At 36.7% G+C, this 17,708-nt stretch overlaps 1 protein-coding gene across 2 annotated transcripts; it reads right to left on the bottom strand.

Annotated features, from left to right (window-relative positions):
- LOC109824528 (transcription factor MYB1R1-like) lies at positions 3,587-8,389 on the bottom strand. Of its 2 annotated transcripts, none has more exons than XM_020391157.1 (4): positions 7,993-8,389; positions 6,376-6,456; positions 4,428-4,636; positions 3,587-4,336 (listed from the first exon to the last, which is right to left on the bottom strand). In XM_020391157.1, the coding sequence occupies exons 1-4, from the start codon at positions 8,156-8,158 to the stop codon at positions 3,893-3,895; spliced, it is 900 nt and encodes a 299-aa protein (XP_020246746.1). In that variant the 5' UTR covers positions 8,159-8,389; the 3' UTR covers positions 3,587-3,892. The 2 variants fall into 2 exon arrangements, with proteins under 2 accessions (XP_020246746.1, XP_020246739.1); XM_020391150.1 differs by having other exon boundaries at positions 6,376-6,459; positions 7,996-8,389.

The following is a 17,708-nucleotide window of genomic DNA, read 5'->3' as shown; positions in this document are numbered from 1 at the left end:
CGAGCCGGGACCGGGCAAAACCAGAGCCCGGACCTGGGCCCGGGCTCGAGTCCGGGCGCAGGCGGGCCGAACCGGATTTTTTAAAATTTTTTAATTTTTTTTATTTTTTAAAAATCTCTTTAAATTTTAAAATATACATAAAAATTACAGAAAATGCTAATAAAAAATAATATTATTAATAACTTAAAATGACATAAATTACAAATACAAGAAATTATAAAAATAAAAGATGATAAAAATAACTTCTTTATTAATAATCAGTAAATCCTTAACAAGTATAAATTTATTTCGGAATTCGTCGCATCACAATAGATAAGTACATCCCAACTAAGTTGGCACCTACTCACCTATATCACTATCATTTGTAACTGTTTCCAAAATAATTCATTACAAATTTAAAGGTAAGAAATAAAAATTATAATTTGATGAATATTGTTTAATCTTTATATCTATTTGCTAGTCCCAAATCTTCAAATTTATCTTCAATTCCAGCCATCCGATCGATGTCTTGCGTTCGCTTCTCGTACCTCCACCAATCTTGTAAGCACATCACCGCTTGTACAATATACGGATCTAAGCATGTCCTGTGGTCGTCAATCAAACGTCTTGCTATGCTGAAGACGGATTCCGAAGCTATCGTCAAAACATGCACTGTTAGTAAGTCACAAACCATGGTGGAAAGTATAGGATATGAAACTGATCCATATACTCTCCACCATTGCAAAATATCTAAAGCATTTCCTTAATATTTAACTAAATAAGCAGATAAATATTCAACTATTTCAGAACCTCTAATGATGATCCAAGTCCAGATCCACCAGTTAGCTTAGCTATCATTGCATACCTATCAAAACTTACACTTTTACCTCGGCCTGAGCTCGAAGACGCCGAAGTTGTAGACTGTTGTGCAACTACACCATGTCTAGTTGCATACTCATCATATAAGGTTTGAAAATAATTTCTAATAGCTAAGCATTTGGCAACCGTGGCGTTTTTGTCGTTTTTGTTTTTGTTTTCAACAAAAACAATAAAACGCGTTTGACAACCATGGCGTTTTTTTGACTTGACCCTTTACAAAATCCAAAAAATAAATAATTTTCTCAAAACAACAAAAATGTGTTTTGAGATTCCGTTTTTTCATCTAAGCAGCCGCCGCCCGCTCGCCGCCGCTGCCAGCCGCACTGCCGCCGCCGTCACCCGCGTCGCCGCCGCCCGCCCACCGCCATCGCCGTATTTAGCCCGTCGCCGTCTGCTGGCCCGTCGTCTCCGTCGGCCGGCCGTCCCATGCCTGCCCAGCTGCCTCGCCGTCACGCCTGCCCCTGCACCCGTCACTGCCCGCCTTCCCATCCGCCCGCTGGCCCGGCCGCCGTCCGCCGTCTGGGCGGCAGCCGCCTTCCGCACTTATGCCGCGACTGATCCGACGTCCGTCTGCCGCCTGTCGGGCGGTCGCTGGCCACCCACTGTCCGGTACGCCCGTCGCCTGCCGCCGCCCGGCCCACCTACCGGCACTGCGCCGTCGCCCGCCCGTTACTGGGTCGTACGGCTCGTTGTCCGCTCGCACTCGTATGCCTCGCCAGTCATCTGGCGGCCGACGGTCGTCGGATCAGCCCGTTCGGCTGGCCACCCCACTGTTTGCCCGCGCTCCGTCGCCGCCGCTTTATAAATAATAACTATAAATAGTATTTTCAAAACATGTTTGAAAAAAAAACAACATGACATGGTGTTTTTCTAAAAAACACAACAAAAACAAACACCTCGATTACCAAACATACCCAAATGATGAGAAGTAGCAATAAGGGTGGATCCATCATCTAAGCCTATAATCTGTCCACCATACAATGATTGTGACAAACTTTGAATACCAATATCCTTCAAACATGGATCAATAAGAATCCCCAAACCAAAAATATAGGGAATAGGCCTAAAATACTTATTAAATTTGCTCTCTATTTGAAAAATTATAGCTCCAAAAGTATCATTCATACGATATTTGTTAAAAAAATTGAATATTTAAAATTTGTAAAAAAATTATAGCTCCAAAAGTATCATTCATACGATATTTGTTAAAAAAATTGAATATTTAAAATTTGTAAAGCAGCTAAAGTAATAGTTGGATAATAACAGCCAGATAATAACATTGTAAAATCATAAAAAACTTGTAATATCTTATTTAAATTACATATAATTGCCCATTCATCTTCTGTTATTCCATAAGTGCTACCAGAGCTAGAATCAGAAGCATAATAATTTATATAATCATTTATAATTTTGTATATTCTATTTCCACACTTAACATTGAATAGGTGGAATTCCACCTATGGTCAACATCTTTTGGAATTAGTCTGACTTATAATTTTTTCTTTTGTAAAATTGTTTCCATCTTTTAATTCTTTGTTCAGAAGCATTATGCATATTAGCAACTGTTCTAACATTTTCTATCATGAGTTTAATTTCAGTAAATGCACTTTGAACAATTAAATTTAAAATATGATAGATACATCTAATATAAAAAAAATCAACATGACATGACAATGACAGAGTTGTTTTGATAAAATCAACAGCTACATTGTTATTGCTTGCATTATCTAGTGAAAGAAAAAAATATTCTTTGATCAATTTCTAGTTTCATAAGTTCTTCAATTATTAAATTTGTAATATTAATACCAGTATGTGACTCTTCAATTATAATAAAGGAAACAACTCTTTTAAACATTTGCCAATTTTCATCAATCCATGTGCCGTGATACATAAATAACCAGTTTGTGCTCTAGATGTCCAAATATCAGAAGTTAAAGAATATCTACAGTTTAAATTTTTAAAATAAAAAATTGTTTTTTCTTGTTCCTCCTGATAATGTTTTAAAATATCACGTCGACAGGTTTGACGAGAAAATTTTAGAAATGCGGGATAAAAACTATCTCTAAACATATCTTCAAATTCATCATCTTCTACTAATTTAAAAGGAAGGTTTTTTAATAATGATAAACCTGATTATGCATTTTCTGACTCGGGCAACATCATAATTCCAACTACCGAGACTACCAGAAGAGGAGGATTGGGAAATCATAGATTGTCGGATATCAGCTTGAGGATTCTGACCTTTGTTGTGTTTTTCTATATGGCGTTTGAGGTGGTTGGTGCCGTTCTTATGGTGAGCTTAGAAAGTATGGTCGTACAACGCACATTTAGCCTTCTGGGTGAGGATCCTACCGTGTTCATTCTTGGTAACGTCTATCTTCTCAAAAAAATCCACACATCGGATATTAGCCTTTTAGGAGCTCTTAGTGCAGAAATATTGCAATAGAACTACAATTATTGTCATCAGAATGAAGGAGACAGTTAGTACCCTCATTCATGTTACTGAAACTCAAAAAATAATCAACTCAACAACAATATATGAAAAATTCCCCAGGGACCAAAAATATGGGACCAACAAGGGGGACATGTGAGGTGTCTCCCTCCTATTGCATAATGAGTTGGCTATCATTAATGATGACCAACTCATTATGCAATAGGAGTGGGAGACCTCACATGTCCTCCCTGTTGGTCCCATATTTTGGGTCCATGTAGCAAAGCGCATAATATATAGACAACAAATTCAAGAAAAATGATATTTCATTAGACAAATAATAATATGATACATTCTTAATTCCTCTCCGATAAAAAGAAAAAAGAAAACAAAATTGGAGGGATTGACACTGTCAGAAGTGTTTTATCTGGATTTATCATTCAACAAAATTTAGTAACATGTTCTTATTCTTAAAAAGAAAGAATTCATGTCACTTCCATAAACAGGACCGCAGTTAGAAACTACTGATTCAAAATATCTCAACCGAAAAAACTGAACCAGGCACAAGAATGCCTTCCAAGCCCTTCAAAGTTGATGCCATCTCTATGCAGCTTGGATTGGACTCGAACTCGACCCAGAACCATTTGTAGGATTATTTCTATGGAATGCAGAAATCCTTTCAGAACTTCCAAAACTCATTTGACCAGCTGGTTCACCACCAAGGCTCAGTTTTGAAATGCTCGGCACATCACCAACATTAATCGGTACTGCAGAATGTACTGCGGTGGGTTTAACAACCGAGTGCATACTGTTTGCCATAACATCTGCCCCGTAGCAACCCCACATTGGATACGAAAATGGAAAGAATGGCGAGCAGGGTACCACTACATAAGGAAGCGGCATAGTTCCAGGCTTTGGAATAGCTCTTTCTACTTCACCAGGTGAAGGTGCAGGAACTGGATTGTTAGAATTGGAACTAGTTGACTCATGTTCTGCTTCCAGAAGGGGTAAAGGCGCTGCAGCTGGATTGCTGTTTTGTGCTTCAAGCTGTAAAGAAAGTTGGGCAAGGTGTTATTGAGGCAAGAAAATAAAGAAAAAAAGTTAAGGTGTACACTACAACAAGATATGAGAGACCAACTTCATTGGGCATCAAATCAAACAAGCTGGTTCTTTTCTTTCTTTTGTGCACATTCATCTGACGAATAAAGTATTTTTGAGCATGGCTGGCAACTTGAGTAGATGTCCTTGAGACCACGAAGTTGCGTGCAATACCTCTCCAATCACCTTTGCCTAGTTTCCGAAGTCCAAGGAGGAACATCTTGTGTTCTTCTTCTGTCCATGCCACACCTGCATTTAGAAATATGAAAAGCTTCAGAAAGAATAAAGTAGAAAAGGACCTTCACACTTCAAATTCTTCAATTTTGCCTATGATTCATTGTATATTGCTCAGGAAAAGGATTTTTTTTTTTAGAATTAACCGATATATCTACGAGGAAGCTGGGCCTACTAGTTCATAACCATCACATACATCATTGGAAAACCATTGACTCAATAAATAAATAAATAAATAAATAAAAAGAGAAAACATGAATAAAAGGATATAATACCAAACTGCTAAAGCACCAGTAGAGGAAAATTTGACCCCCTAAACCACAGTTTATCCCGGGAAAGGACTGAAGTTCCTCCACTCAGGGACCACTTCCAATAATATCGAACTGGTAAAGCACCTTCCAACTACCACAAACTATCAGCTCGCAAACTCTTGAAAAACATATTGAGAAGAGTGACTCTAAAATTTGCATTAATTGTTCTTTATATCCAAAAAAAGAAAAAGAAAAAGAAAAAAAGAGTGTGAAAAAGAATTCTATGAAACTGTCAGATTGATGAAAACTACTCCATAATCTTAACAATGAAAAGATGCATTTTTCTTTGCACACAATTGCCTAAAAACTAAGATTTGTTCTTCTTATTTACACTTTATGCTCTCTGTACCAAATATCAACATCCTTTTTTTAATTACAAGGCTTATAATGTTATATAAAGCAGTTTAGGTAAGGAATAGGGTACCGTTGCAGAGGGATCAGATTATAAGAAAAATCAGGACGTGGAGCAGAACTAGGAAACTATGAAGCAAGGAGGATTTAAATTCTAGTTTTGTCTAAACTCAAACCGTCGTTGCGCGATTCCCTAGACCCCCATCGAACTATCGTACAGTTTCTGTGAACCGATTCCCGGTACATCTACAAACTGATTCCCTCTGATACACGAACTGGTTCCCCAAAATTAGTGTACCACTTACAAGTATGCTAGATACAAAGTCTCTTTAAGTGCACGTTCGCAAGTATTTTGTATGAAAAAATATTAAAATTCACAATTATAGTTTTATACTATATACTTTTGAAAACTTTAAGCGCATCCTTAAAAAAATTACAAAGTACCACTAACTGAACTTGCGTACTGAAGCAAGCTATCCCCTAACAAATCGAAATTTTCTGATTGTCGAATTGCGTAACCGAATTCGTACTGTGACTCACTATGTACCGCTAACAGTGTAACTATGACTCAAACCATCACAAATATATACCATTCAGAAAGCCCCTATCTACCCAAAAATCCTTCTTTCAAATAGACATGCAGATAGGATATCCAGATGTCCAAGCATCCAAAAGTCAAAATTTGCCACATGAACTCGAAACCACAGGATGAAACTGCAGAATTCTCAATCAGTGCACTTGTTTCCGGTCAACAATCATCCTGACAAGCATTTACATCCTGTGACGGATCCAAAACATGTTCACAGTCCCCTAATGAGGAGAATAATAGCACACCGATGCATGAAAGGCACCTTGGGTAACCAAAAGACACATTATAGTGCAATATTATTTACCAAGAAAGTTTGTTCAGTTATACTAACTTTAACGTCCCCGATCCCCCCAATCCTTAAGTTTCATGTTGCATCCAAGAAATTGAATTTCAATCAAATTAGAAACTACATTAAGGTATGATAAGAGATAAACTACTCCACCACGAAGGCAAAAAAAAAAAAAGGGTGACTGGGGAGAATCAACGAAGCGACGGATTCAAACCTTTCTTCCTCTCTCTGGGCCCCTTAGCAGCAAAACCCTCGGAAGCGTACCCATCCTTCTCTCTCTCGTCGCCGGCCACCGATCCTTCCGCCGCTGTGATGGGAGAGATTCACCATGCTTGAGCACTTTCGAAACGACGATCCTCCCCCATCAAGCCTCACCCCAAAGATCTTCACTCCTCCTCCTCGAGTGGGGCAGGTCCGCAAGTTGTGGCCATTGTTACCACAATGCGAGCACTTCCTCGTCATCCTTGCCCTCAGCTTTCGATCAGGTCGCTGAGATGTGATCGTGGGGTTTTGTGGGCGGGGCCGGGGATTTATGGGATTAGGGTTTTAGAATGAACAGATTTCTTTTTTGGAAATGCGACCTTTCTATTATTATCTGTTTAATTTTGGAAACAGACAGAAAGGGAAGCGGAAGACCGTGATACATGATTTTTTTTTTACTCACCCGATGTTTTATCCGATTTATTTTTAAGCTCGGCAACTTCAGAAATCATTTTTAAATTCAGGGTACCATCATTTCATTCTTCCTTCGTCTTTTTCTGGATTTTGAGCTAAGCTGCTATAGTTTATTAAAATATTAACCGGGCGTAAACTTTTTTAGAGTGGATTGAAAGATGACCGGCGTAAAACTTTTGGGTTTGGAAATAAAAACTCTAATTTAGCTGGGTCCAGAAACGGACGGCTGAGATTTATCGTCATTTATGGGAATTTACTGTTGTATAGACAGAAATTTCGGTCAAATCCGGAACAATCGGGTAGGAAAACAGAAACATTTACTAATTAGATAGATCCTCCTTTTACGGGTGATAAATAGAGGTTGTTGAGGGTATTTCTACAAAAGTGCATTGCCCAATCCTAAATCGAACACGGGATGATAATAATGATTTAATTTGAAAGATGTCAGGGCTTCCAATTTTGTCATTTCCAAAAAAGTTTTAATAGATATCTAGGAAAATATCCGCATCCTAATCCTGTTCTCATTAGGATTTGATTCTAATGTAAAGGAAACTTCGCTAGAAAAGAATAAACCCGAAATAGGAAGAAAATATTTATCATCGTGGAAGTAATAATAACTTAAATTAATAATTGAATAGTTCAGTTTTAACATCATGGAAGGTTGATATGATGAATCCTCTTATTACGTAGTCGAATGCTAATTTAAGAAATGTCATCGACCGCTTTAATTTGGATTGAATCATCTGTGTACAACTTTTGAATTTAGTTTGATGAGTAAATAGAGCTTTGCTACAGGGACCCAAAATATAGGACCAATAGGAGGGGACAAGTGAGGTGTCCCCCTCCTATTGGATAATGAGCTGGTCATCATTAATGATGGCCAACTCATTATTCAATAGGAGGGGGACACCTCACTTGTCCCTCCTATTAGTCCAATATTTTGGGTCCTTAAAGAGTTTTTCTTATATCTAGTTTCATCTTATTTTGTTATCTTTCATTGATGACGCGCTCCTCGTATTTAAAAAAATTCATTAATTAAACATGTGAAAGAGTATATACCCACAAATGTCTCGGACTAAGAATTGAAAAGTAAAAAATATCTTAACAAAGAAAAGGTTAAAAAATTTACTAAATTGACGTTGGTCAATGGTTACAGATCCTCCGCCGCTGTGATGGGAGAGATTCACCATGCTTGAGCACTTTCGAAACGACGATCCTCCCCCATCAAGCCTCACCCCAAAGATCTTCACTCCTCCTCCTCGAGTGGGGCAGGTCCGCAAGTTGTGGCCATTGTTACCACAATGCGAGCACTTCCTCGTCATCCTTGCCCTCAGCTTTCGATCAGGTCGCTGAGATGTGATCGTGGGGTTTTGTGGGCGGGGCCGGGGATTTATGGGATTAGGGTTTTAGAATGAACAGATTTCTTTTTTGGAAATGCGACCTTTCTATTATTATCTGTTTAATTTTGGAAACAGACAGAAAGGGAAGCGGAAGACCGTGATACATGATTTTTTTTTTACTCACCCGATGTTTTATCCGATTTATTTTTAAGCTCGGCAACTTCAGAAATCATTTTTAAATTCAGGGTACCATCATTTCATTCTTCCTTCGTCTTTTTCTGGATTTTGAGCTAAGCTGCTATAGTTTATTAAAATATTAACCGGGCGTAAACTTTTTTAGAGTGGATTGAAAGATGACCGGCGTAAAACTTTTGGGTTTGGAAATAAAAACTCTAATTTAGCTGGGTCCAGAAACGGACGGCTGAGATTTATCGTCATTTATGGGAATTTACTGTTGTATAGACAGAAATTTCGGTCAAATCCGGAACAATCGGGTAGGAAAACAGAAACATTTACTAATTAGATAGATCCTCCTTTTACGGGTGATAAATAGAGGTTGTTGAGGGTATTTCTACAAAAGTGCATTGCCCAATCCTAAATCGAACACGGGATGATAATAATGATTTAATTTGAAAGATGTCAGGGCTTCCAATTTTGTCATTTCCAAAAAAGTTTTAATAGATATCTAGGAAAATATCCGCATCCTAATCCTGTTCTCATTAGGATTTGATTCTAATGTAAAGGAAACTTCGCTAGAAAAGAATAAACCCGAAATAGGAAGAAAATATTTATCATCGTGGAAGTAATAATAACTTAAATTAATAATTGAATAGTTCAGTTTTAACATCATGGAAGGTTGATATGATGAATCCTCTTATTACGTAGTCGAATGCTAATTTAAGAAATGTCATCGACCGCTTTAATTTGGATTGAATCATCTGTGTACAACTTTTGAATTTAGTTTGATGAGTAAATAGAGCTTTGCTACAGGGACCCAAAATATAGGACCAATAGGAGGGGACAAGTGAGGTGTCCCCCTCCTATTGGATAATGAGCTGGTCATCATTAATGATGGCCAACTCATTATTCAATAGGAGGGGGACACCTCACTTGTCCCTCCTATTAGTCCAATATTTTGGGTCCTTAAAGAGTTTTTCTTATATCTAGTTTCATCTTATTTTGTTATCTTTCATTGATGACGCGCTCCTCGTATTTAAAAAAATTCATTAATTAAACATGTGAAAGAGTATATACCCACAAATGTCTCGGACTAAGAATTGAAAAGTAAAAAATATCTTAACAAAGAAAAGGTTAAAAAATTTACTAAATTGACGTTGGTCAATGGTTACAATACTGACAATAATCACAAATTGAATGTTGATCTTGGCGTCCATACCGAGTTAAACTCCCAATCACCTTCGTATAGATTTTTTCTTTCTGTATTTCTTGAATTTTAATACGCCAGATATGATCGAGAATATAACTGTAATCTCTTCAAGATATCATGTTAACTTTTTAGAAAAACATATTCCATATATAAGAGTGGTTGAGAATAAAAGCATACGGTCAAATTAAACAAAGTTAATTAATCTGATTATTTATAAGGACTAATTACAAGCCACTACCTTAATGTATTGTGTAATTATACTGGTGAACTTGAAAGTTTATGTATCTACAATTACAAGTGTAACTCCGAGGTCACTGATTGTATTTACATGGGTAACCTTAGGGGTGTCCAAAAAGCCCGCGATCCGGGCCCGGCCCGAAGCGCGGCCCACGAACCGGCCGGCCGAACCGGCCTAGGCCCTGCGTCAGAACCCAGGCCTAGGCCTGGTCGGCCCGGAAACCCGGGCCAAACCCGGGTCCGGCCCGATCGACGCGAACTGCCGGTCCGGATCTGACCGGCCCGGAATAGTCCCGACCCGTCCGTATCTTGGCGCCAGGGGCCCGGGCCCAACTCGGGCAACACAGCGTCACCAGTAGGGTGACAGTTGTCCGATAAAAACCGATCCGCGGCCAGTGCTGCTCAGCCCTTCGGTGCCAACGGTCACAAATTCGTGACCTGTTTGCAAAAATGTCGGGCCGCCCGACCCGGCGCGAATCATTTCGGCCGTTTAACGGGCGGTCAAATTGCTCGGCCCGGCCCGGTCCGGACCAACCAAACGGTCATATTTGGTCATTTGACCGATTTGCCCCTTAAAACGATCAAAAAACGGCTAGAATATGAGAGTTTTTTTTTTCATTTGCCTAGGGGTCTGCCTCTATAAATAGAAGGGCGGGGGGGTCACTTCATTTCCTCATAATAAAACTCATCTATTTCTCTCTAATACTCTCTTATACAATGTTATACTCTCTTATACTATCTTATAATCTCTTATATTTTCTAATACTTCCATCAAATGGCTTCTGGATCTGATTATGAAGAGAAAAACCTATCTCCTACCGATCCAGAGATCAGTCCTTCTACAACAACTCCTCCTCCTATCGGTGTTAATCCTGAATCTGGTGGTGACGAATCTACTGCACCAAGAGCTCCTAAAATACCGAGATCCGATGTGTGGAATTTTTCGAGAAGATAGACGTTACAAAGGATGAACATGGTAGGATCATCTCCCAAAAAGCAAAATGTGTGTTGTGCGGCCAGGTTTTCCAAGCTCATCATAAAAGCGACACCAACCATCTCAAACACCATATAGAAAAACACAACAAAGGCCAGAATCTTCAAGGTGATATCCGACAGTCTATGATATCACAATCCTCCTCTTCTGGTACTCTCGGTAGTTAGAATTATGATGCTGCCCGAGCTAGGAAATGCGTAATCAGGTTTATTGTTCTTAAAAACCTGTCTTTTAAATTAGTAGAAGATGATGAATTTAAAGATTTGTTTAGAGATGGTTTTATCCCGCATTTACAAAATTTCCTTGTCAAAGCTATCAACGTGATATTTTAAAATATTATCAGGAGGAACAAGGAAAAATAATTTCTTATTTTAAAATTTTAAACTGTAAATTTTCTTTAACTTCTGATATTTGGACATCTAGAGTGCAAACTGATTATTTATGTATCACAGCACACTGGATTGATAAAAATTAGCAAATGTTTAAAAGAGTTGTTTCTTTTATTGCAATTAAAGAGTCACACACTGATATTAATATTGTAATTTTAATAATTGAAGAACTTATGAAACTAGAAATTGATCAAAGAATATTTTCTCTTTCACTAGATAATACAAGTAATAACAATGTAGCTATTGATTTTATTAAAACAACTCTGTCATTGCCATATCACGATGACCTTTTTCATGTTAGATGTATCTGTCATATTTTAAATTTAATTGTTCAAAGTGTATTTTTTGAAATTAAACTCATGATAGAAAAGGTTAGAACAGTTGCTAATATGCATAATGCTTCTGAAATGAGAATTAAAAGGTACAAACGATGTTGTAAAAGAAAAAAAATTATAAGCCTAGACTAATTCCAAAAGATGTTGACCATAGGTGGAATTCCACATATGCAATGTTAAGTGTAGCAATAGAATATAAAAAAATTATAAATGATTTTATAAATTTTTATGCTTCTAGTTTTAGCTCTGGCAGCACTTATGGAATAAGTGAAGATGAATGGACAATTATATATAAATTAAATGAGATGTTACAAGTTTTTTATGATGCTACTATGTTATTATCTAGTTGTTATTATCCAACTATTACTTTAGCTGCTTTATAAATTTTAAATATTCAAAATTTTTTTGCCAAATATCGTATGGATGATATTTTTGGAAATATAATTTTTTAAATGAAGAGCAAATTTAATAAGTATTTTAGGCCTATTCCTCATATTTTTGGTTTGGGGGTTCTTATTGATCCATGTTTAAAGGATATTGGTTTTCGAAGTTTGTTACAGTCATTGTATGGTGGACAGATTATAGACTTAGATGATGGTTCCACCCTTACTGCTACTTCTCATCATTTATCTATTATAAATTATTTTCAAATATTATATGACGAGTGTGCAGCTAGACATGGTGTAGTTTCACAACAGTCTACAACTTCAGCGCCTTCGGCTTCGAGCACAGGTCGATGTAAAAGTGTAAGTTTTGATAGGTATGCAATGGTAACTAAACTAACTGGTGGATCTGGAATTGGTTCAGGATTAGAGGTTTCTGAATTAGATGAATATTTTTCTGCTTCCTTAGTTAAATGTCAAGGAAATGCTTTAGATATTTTATAATGGTGGAGAATATATGGATCAGTTTCATATCCTATACTTTCCACCATGGTTCGTGACTTACTATCAGTGCAGGTTTTGACTGTAGCTTCAGAATCCGCCTTCAGCACAATAGGATGTTTGATCGATGACCACAGGACATGCTTAGATCCGTATACTGTACAAGCGATGATGTGCTTACAAGATTGGTGGAGGTACAAGAAGGGAACACAAGGCATCGATCCGATTGCTATAATTGAAGATAAATTTGAAGAGTTAGGACTAGTAGATAGATATAAAGATTAGATAATATTCATGAAATTGTAATTTTTATTTCTTAGCTTTAAATTTGTAATGAATTATTTTAGAAAAAGTTATAAATGATAGTGATATGGGTGAGTAGGTGCCAACCTAGTTGTGATTTACTCATCTATTGTGATGCGACGAATTTCGAAATAAATTTATACTTGTAAATGATTTACTGATTATTAATAAAGAAATTATTTTTATCATCTTTTATTTTTATAATTTTTTGTACTTGTAATTTATGTCATTTCAAGTTATTAAAAAAATTTATGTTATTTTTCTGTAATTTTTATGTATATTTTATGATTTATTATTTTTTTAATTTTTAAAAAAAATTAAAAAATAAAAAAAGGGGCCCTGTCCGGGCCCAGGTCCGAGCTTCGGTTTTGCTCGGGCCGGGCCGGCCCAGCCCGGATGGACACCCCTAGGTAACCTTGAAAGTTGATGGTTGTCCGGGCGATTAGTCATCCGTGTAATTAGAATTACAATCCCAGCGTCACCATTGTGTATAAATGGACTCTAGGGTCATTAGTATAGTTACATCATACTTCAAGATACTGAAATATAATTAATCCTATTGATAAAGTAAGAATTTAGATAATGAGAGATCTCAGGTTCAGAATCAGCTTGTATCTTTGTGGAGAAAATAAAGAAAAAAAATATCAACTAGTAAAATCCCATGTTACTTTTGTATTATGAGACTTGGTGTTATGTCCATGCTCAGACGCGTGAGTCTAAAAACACTCCCACCTACATGTAAAAATGTGATAATTTTTTTTAGTTCATAAAAATATGAAATATTCAATAGAAATTAAATAAAGAAGGGACTAATTGTGGTTATTTAACTCACAAAACTAAAGCTTGGAGCTCCAAAAATTAATTTTTTCGAGTACTAATGACAAAAAATGTAAATACTTATCACAAAAATTGACTCTATAGTTTGGGTTTTTCCCCCATTGAAACCACCTAAAAAATAGGGACATTTTAGGGAAACCACATTTGGTTTTCAATTTACACATAAACTATCATTAAAGGATTTTTTGTTATAATCAAACGCTTGGGCCCACTCTTTAATAAATTTCTTGGTAATTGATCCCACCTAACCTTCATTAAGGATCCTCTCTCTATTATACTAATATACTTGGTATTTGACAACTAATTATTAAAACAAAACTGAAAAAAACTTGACTTAAAAGTGAACCTAGATGGTTGATTTTACAACAAAACCCATTTTAAGGTGCTTTATGTATAAATTAACAATTCAAAGGTGCTTTAAATGGCAGAATTGAAAATAAATACACATCAGATGACAAAATACCAGTAAAAGGGGTAATTTAGGAAAGAGTCATTAATGAAACATGCTGTAATTAATTACCAAAAGCTGTTAAAGACTTCCTTTCACGAAAAAGACGGTTCAGTTTCACTCTATCGTGAACCCAGTTTCATCTTCTCTCTACCCGAACAACTAAACTCTTCACATTCCGACGATTTCTCAACACTTAGGCTTCTTTCAACATCTCATTACAACTCGAACGAAGACGAACAGCAAGCCTTCGACGATCGAGATGAAGAAAAACAACTCAGAGACTCCAAAACCCTCGTCTTCAAGAAGGGGTAAAACGATTCCAACCCTCGTATTAAAAATGTATATTTTTTATCAAAGTTTGTACATTTTTCATAGATTCAGTGAGGAAAAGTTTGAAATTTAGACATGAATCACTTGCATGTTGTTGAATACTTTTTTATTTTATTTTTTAAACTTTATAAAATGTTATCGATGCATGTTCTAGTTTAGGGTTTTTATTTTTTTCATTTTCCTTGATCTTGTTAGAATAAGTTAAGTTTTTTTTAATATTGTAAGATGTTTTCATTTGTTCTAAATGGGTAGCGATTAATTTTGGTTGTCTGGATTCTGCAATATGCATTCTAGTTGAATCTCCTCGATTCAGTTGAGTGAATCGAGATTCACTGTGGTGAATCGAGATTCACTAGAGTAAATCGAGATTCATTGGATGAATCTCTATTCACTCAAGTGAATCGCTATTTAGTGGAGTCAATTTGTATTCACTCAACCATAGAGAATCTCGATTCACTAATGTGAATCCTTCGTAGAGAATTGAGATTCATATATTGGATGTTCTTACCAGTTACGGAAAAATGATTGCTCTTTAAACTTCAACTTTCTCATAATTGTTTGTTTGTTTGTAAAAAATAACAAATATGATCCGAGGCCGAGTATATAGGATGAAAACTTTCCCAAATATGATCCGAGGTCGAGTATATAAGATGTAAAAATTATATGCTTTATGTATACTAATAGTGAAATTAAACTGTAACGATAATCAGTTTTTCCTTGTTGTGTTGAGGGACGATACACTGAAACAATGTATGGTATGTCATGGAGTTGGTTTCATATCATTGAATCTGGATTCAATTTGCTGAAGCTCAATACATTTTGTTGAATCTGGATTTGAATCCACTATAGTGAATCGAGATTCACTCAAGTGAATCTCGATTCACTACAGTGAATCTTGATTCACTACATCGATTCAATGGAGTGAATTGAGATTAACTCAAGTGAATCGCGATTTAGTGGAGTGAAACGAGATTCATTTCAGCGAATCGCTATTCACTGGAGTGAATCGCGGTTCAAATTATAATATCTTGATTCAATAATGTGATTCAACCTTCATGCTTTCCATGCATTATTCAAAGTCTGGTCTCATTAAAAAATGAATTGTCATCGGTTTAGCAGGTCTACGATCTAGCTCAAGGAACAAACAAACAGCATGTGTTGGGATTGTTGAGGTATTTACACCTATACCTCAACAGAGGACAACACACACTGTGAACATGCCCAGCAGTGACGATGACTTCATCAACCCACCAAATAATCCTGCCGGTGAGGAAACATCAAAGCGTATAAGGGATGAAGACAATGAACAGACCCCAAAAGAATGAAGAAGAAAAGGGTTGGTGTACTAAACATCTCGATTCACTTGAGTGAATCTCGATTCACTAAATTGAATCAAGATTCACTAAATTGAATCAAGATTCACTAGAGTAAACATCTTGGTGTACTAAACAGCTTTAATTTTTTTGTGTATTCAATGATGGATAATTTGATCTAATTATATTATTTTTCTCACTGGAGAAGGTTGTGAAAAAATAATATGTGAGGTCCAACAGTGACGATGACCTCGTCAACCACCCAAATAATCCTGCCGGTGAGGAAACATCAAAGCGTAGGAGGGATGAAGACAATGAACAGATCACAAAAGAAAGGAAGAAGATGAAAAAGGTTGGTGTACTAAACATATTTTTTTTTTGTATTAACTGATGGATAATTCGATCTAATTATATTTTTTTTGTCACTGGAGAAGTTTTTGAAAAAAAATGTGAGGTCTGAACCTAAGGAGTTGACTAGGATACGGGTCTCTCCAAAGATATTCTCTGATATGGTTTTGTCACTCTCTGACTCCCAAAAAGAATGGGTGAGACTACCTAGACTTGGAGGTCTTTTACAATTTGGATTAAAGGAACTGCCACATATGTTGGGATACCAGATTCTGTAGTCCTTTGACAGTGAATCCGTTGCGCTTAATCTTCCCAGAGGATCAATAAGTATCACAGAGGAAGATGTACATCAAGTGATGGGATTACCTCTGGGAAGGAAGCGTATACCAGCCTCTAGTATTGGGAAGTCATCATTGGTGGATGAATGGAGGGCTCAATTCACAGACAGATTTGATTGGAAAATTACTCCAGGGGTTGTGTCTGAGAAACTGAAGCAGAGTTCTGATGTTAACCTGTTTTTTAAACTGAATTTCTTGGTTCTCTTTCACAATAGCATGATCCAGTCGCTTAGCAATCCGTATGTCAACCAACAGATTCTAGTTCTTGGTGACAATGTTGATCAGTGCTCTGAATACAATTGGTGTTCCAGTGCTCTGAATACAATTGGTGTTCTTTCTTGCTTGACTCAATGATAGAAAGCCAACACAAGTGGAAGGTTGACCCGACAAAACAATTCTACACGGGTCCTCTTGCATTCTTGATTGTAAGTCACTTGTATAATATTGATTTATTTTTACATTACTGTAGTTAAAGTAGTTTTACTTGATGATTACTAATTGGTGTGCTTTATTTCTTATCTCCGTCTTTCTAGCTGTTCTATGCCGATCGGGTTCTGTTCAAAGGGAGGAGGTTGGTTGAGAGAACAACCCCTACATTTTTAGGCTGGACTGACTTGGCCTTGAAGGAAAGACAGTCAGAGGAAATAAGTACAAATTCATTTGGCAAAGGTGCATTTACAGAGAGGGTTGAACTTGCACCTTCATCTCGAATGCAGATTGCTACTGGAAACTCGCCTAAAAGTGTTGATACAATTAGAAAGGTTAGCAAATTAAGTTGCAAGTCTTTGTTTATTCAATTTAATCTCAATTATTAAGTTGCAAGTCTTTGTTTATTCAATTTAATCTCAATTCAGTAGGAGTGAATCTCGATTCACTTAAACTGAATGTCGTTTCAGTAGAATGAATCGTTTTACTAGTAATGAATCTCATTTCAGATCAGTGATTATTGATTAAGTTAAACTGAATTCCGATTCACTTAAGTGAATCTGGATTGAATGATACTTAATATCAATTTACTGAAGTGAATCTGGATTCACTACTACTGAATCTCGATTCACTAAAGTGAAACTGGAATTATTTTAGTCGACTCTGGATTCAGTCATTTGAATCTTGATACAAATACATTGAATGTAATCTCAATCTATCGAATCTTGTCTCTCGCCATGTTAATAATTTATGGTGACCAATGTCTGTGATATTCAAACTGCAGGATTGTATTGAGAGGGTTCAACGGAGAGCTGCAGAGTTGGAATATGCAAAAGATAGATATGATGCTGAGTGTGAGACAATGAGAAAGCTGTTCCCCAATGACAATGAGCTCTTTCAAATTCAACAGAGAGTTTCAAATGTTCTTGTGCAGGGGTGTGGACATCGTGTAAGTACCTG

Source organism: Asparagus officinalis, chromosome 1, assembly GCF_001876935.1.
Source record: "Asparagus officinalis chromosome 1, Aspof.V1, whole genome shotgun sequence".
Taxonomy (NCBI): domain Eukaryota; kingdom Viridiplantae; phylum Streptophyta; class Magnoliopsida; order Asparagales; family Asparagaceae; genus Asparagus; species Asparagus officinalis.
Note: the sequence above shows the minus strand (reverse complement) of the source record. Positions and strands in the feature narration are given on the sequence as shown.

Coding starts and splice junctions, on each gene's coding strand:
- LOC109824528 (XM_020391157.1), bottom strand. CDS start 8,158: ATGACGAGGAAGTGCTCGCATTGTGGTAACAATGGCCACAACTTGCGG. Junction 6,457..7,992: donor CCATCACAGCGGCGGAGGAT/CTGTAACCATTG, acceptor CGGCGGAAGGAT/CGGTGGCCGGCGACGAGAGA. Junction 4,637..6,375: donor GCCCAGAGAGAGGAAGAAAG/GTTTGAATCCGT, acceptor TTCTAAATGCAG/GTGTGGCATGGACAGAAGAA.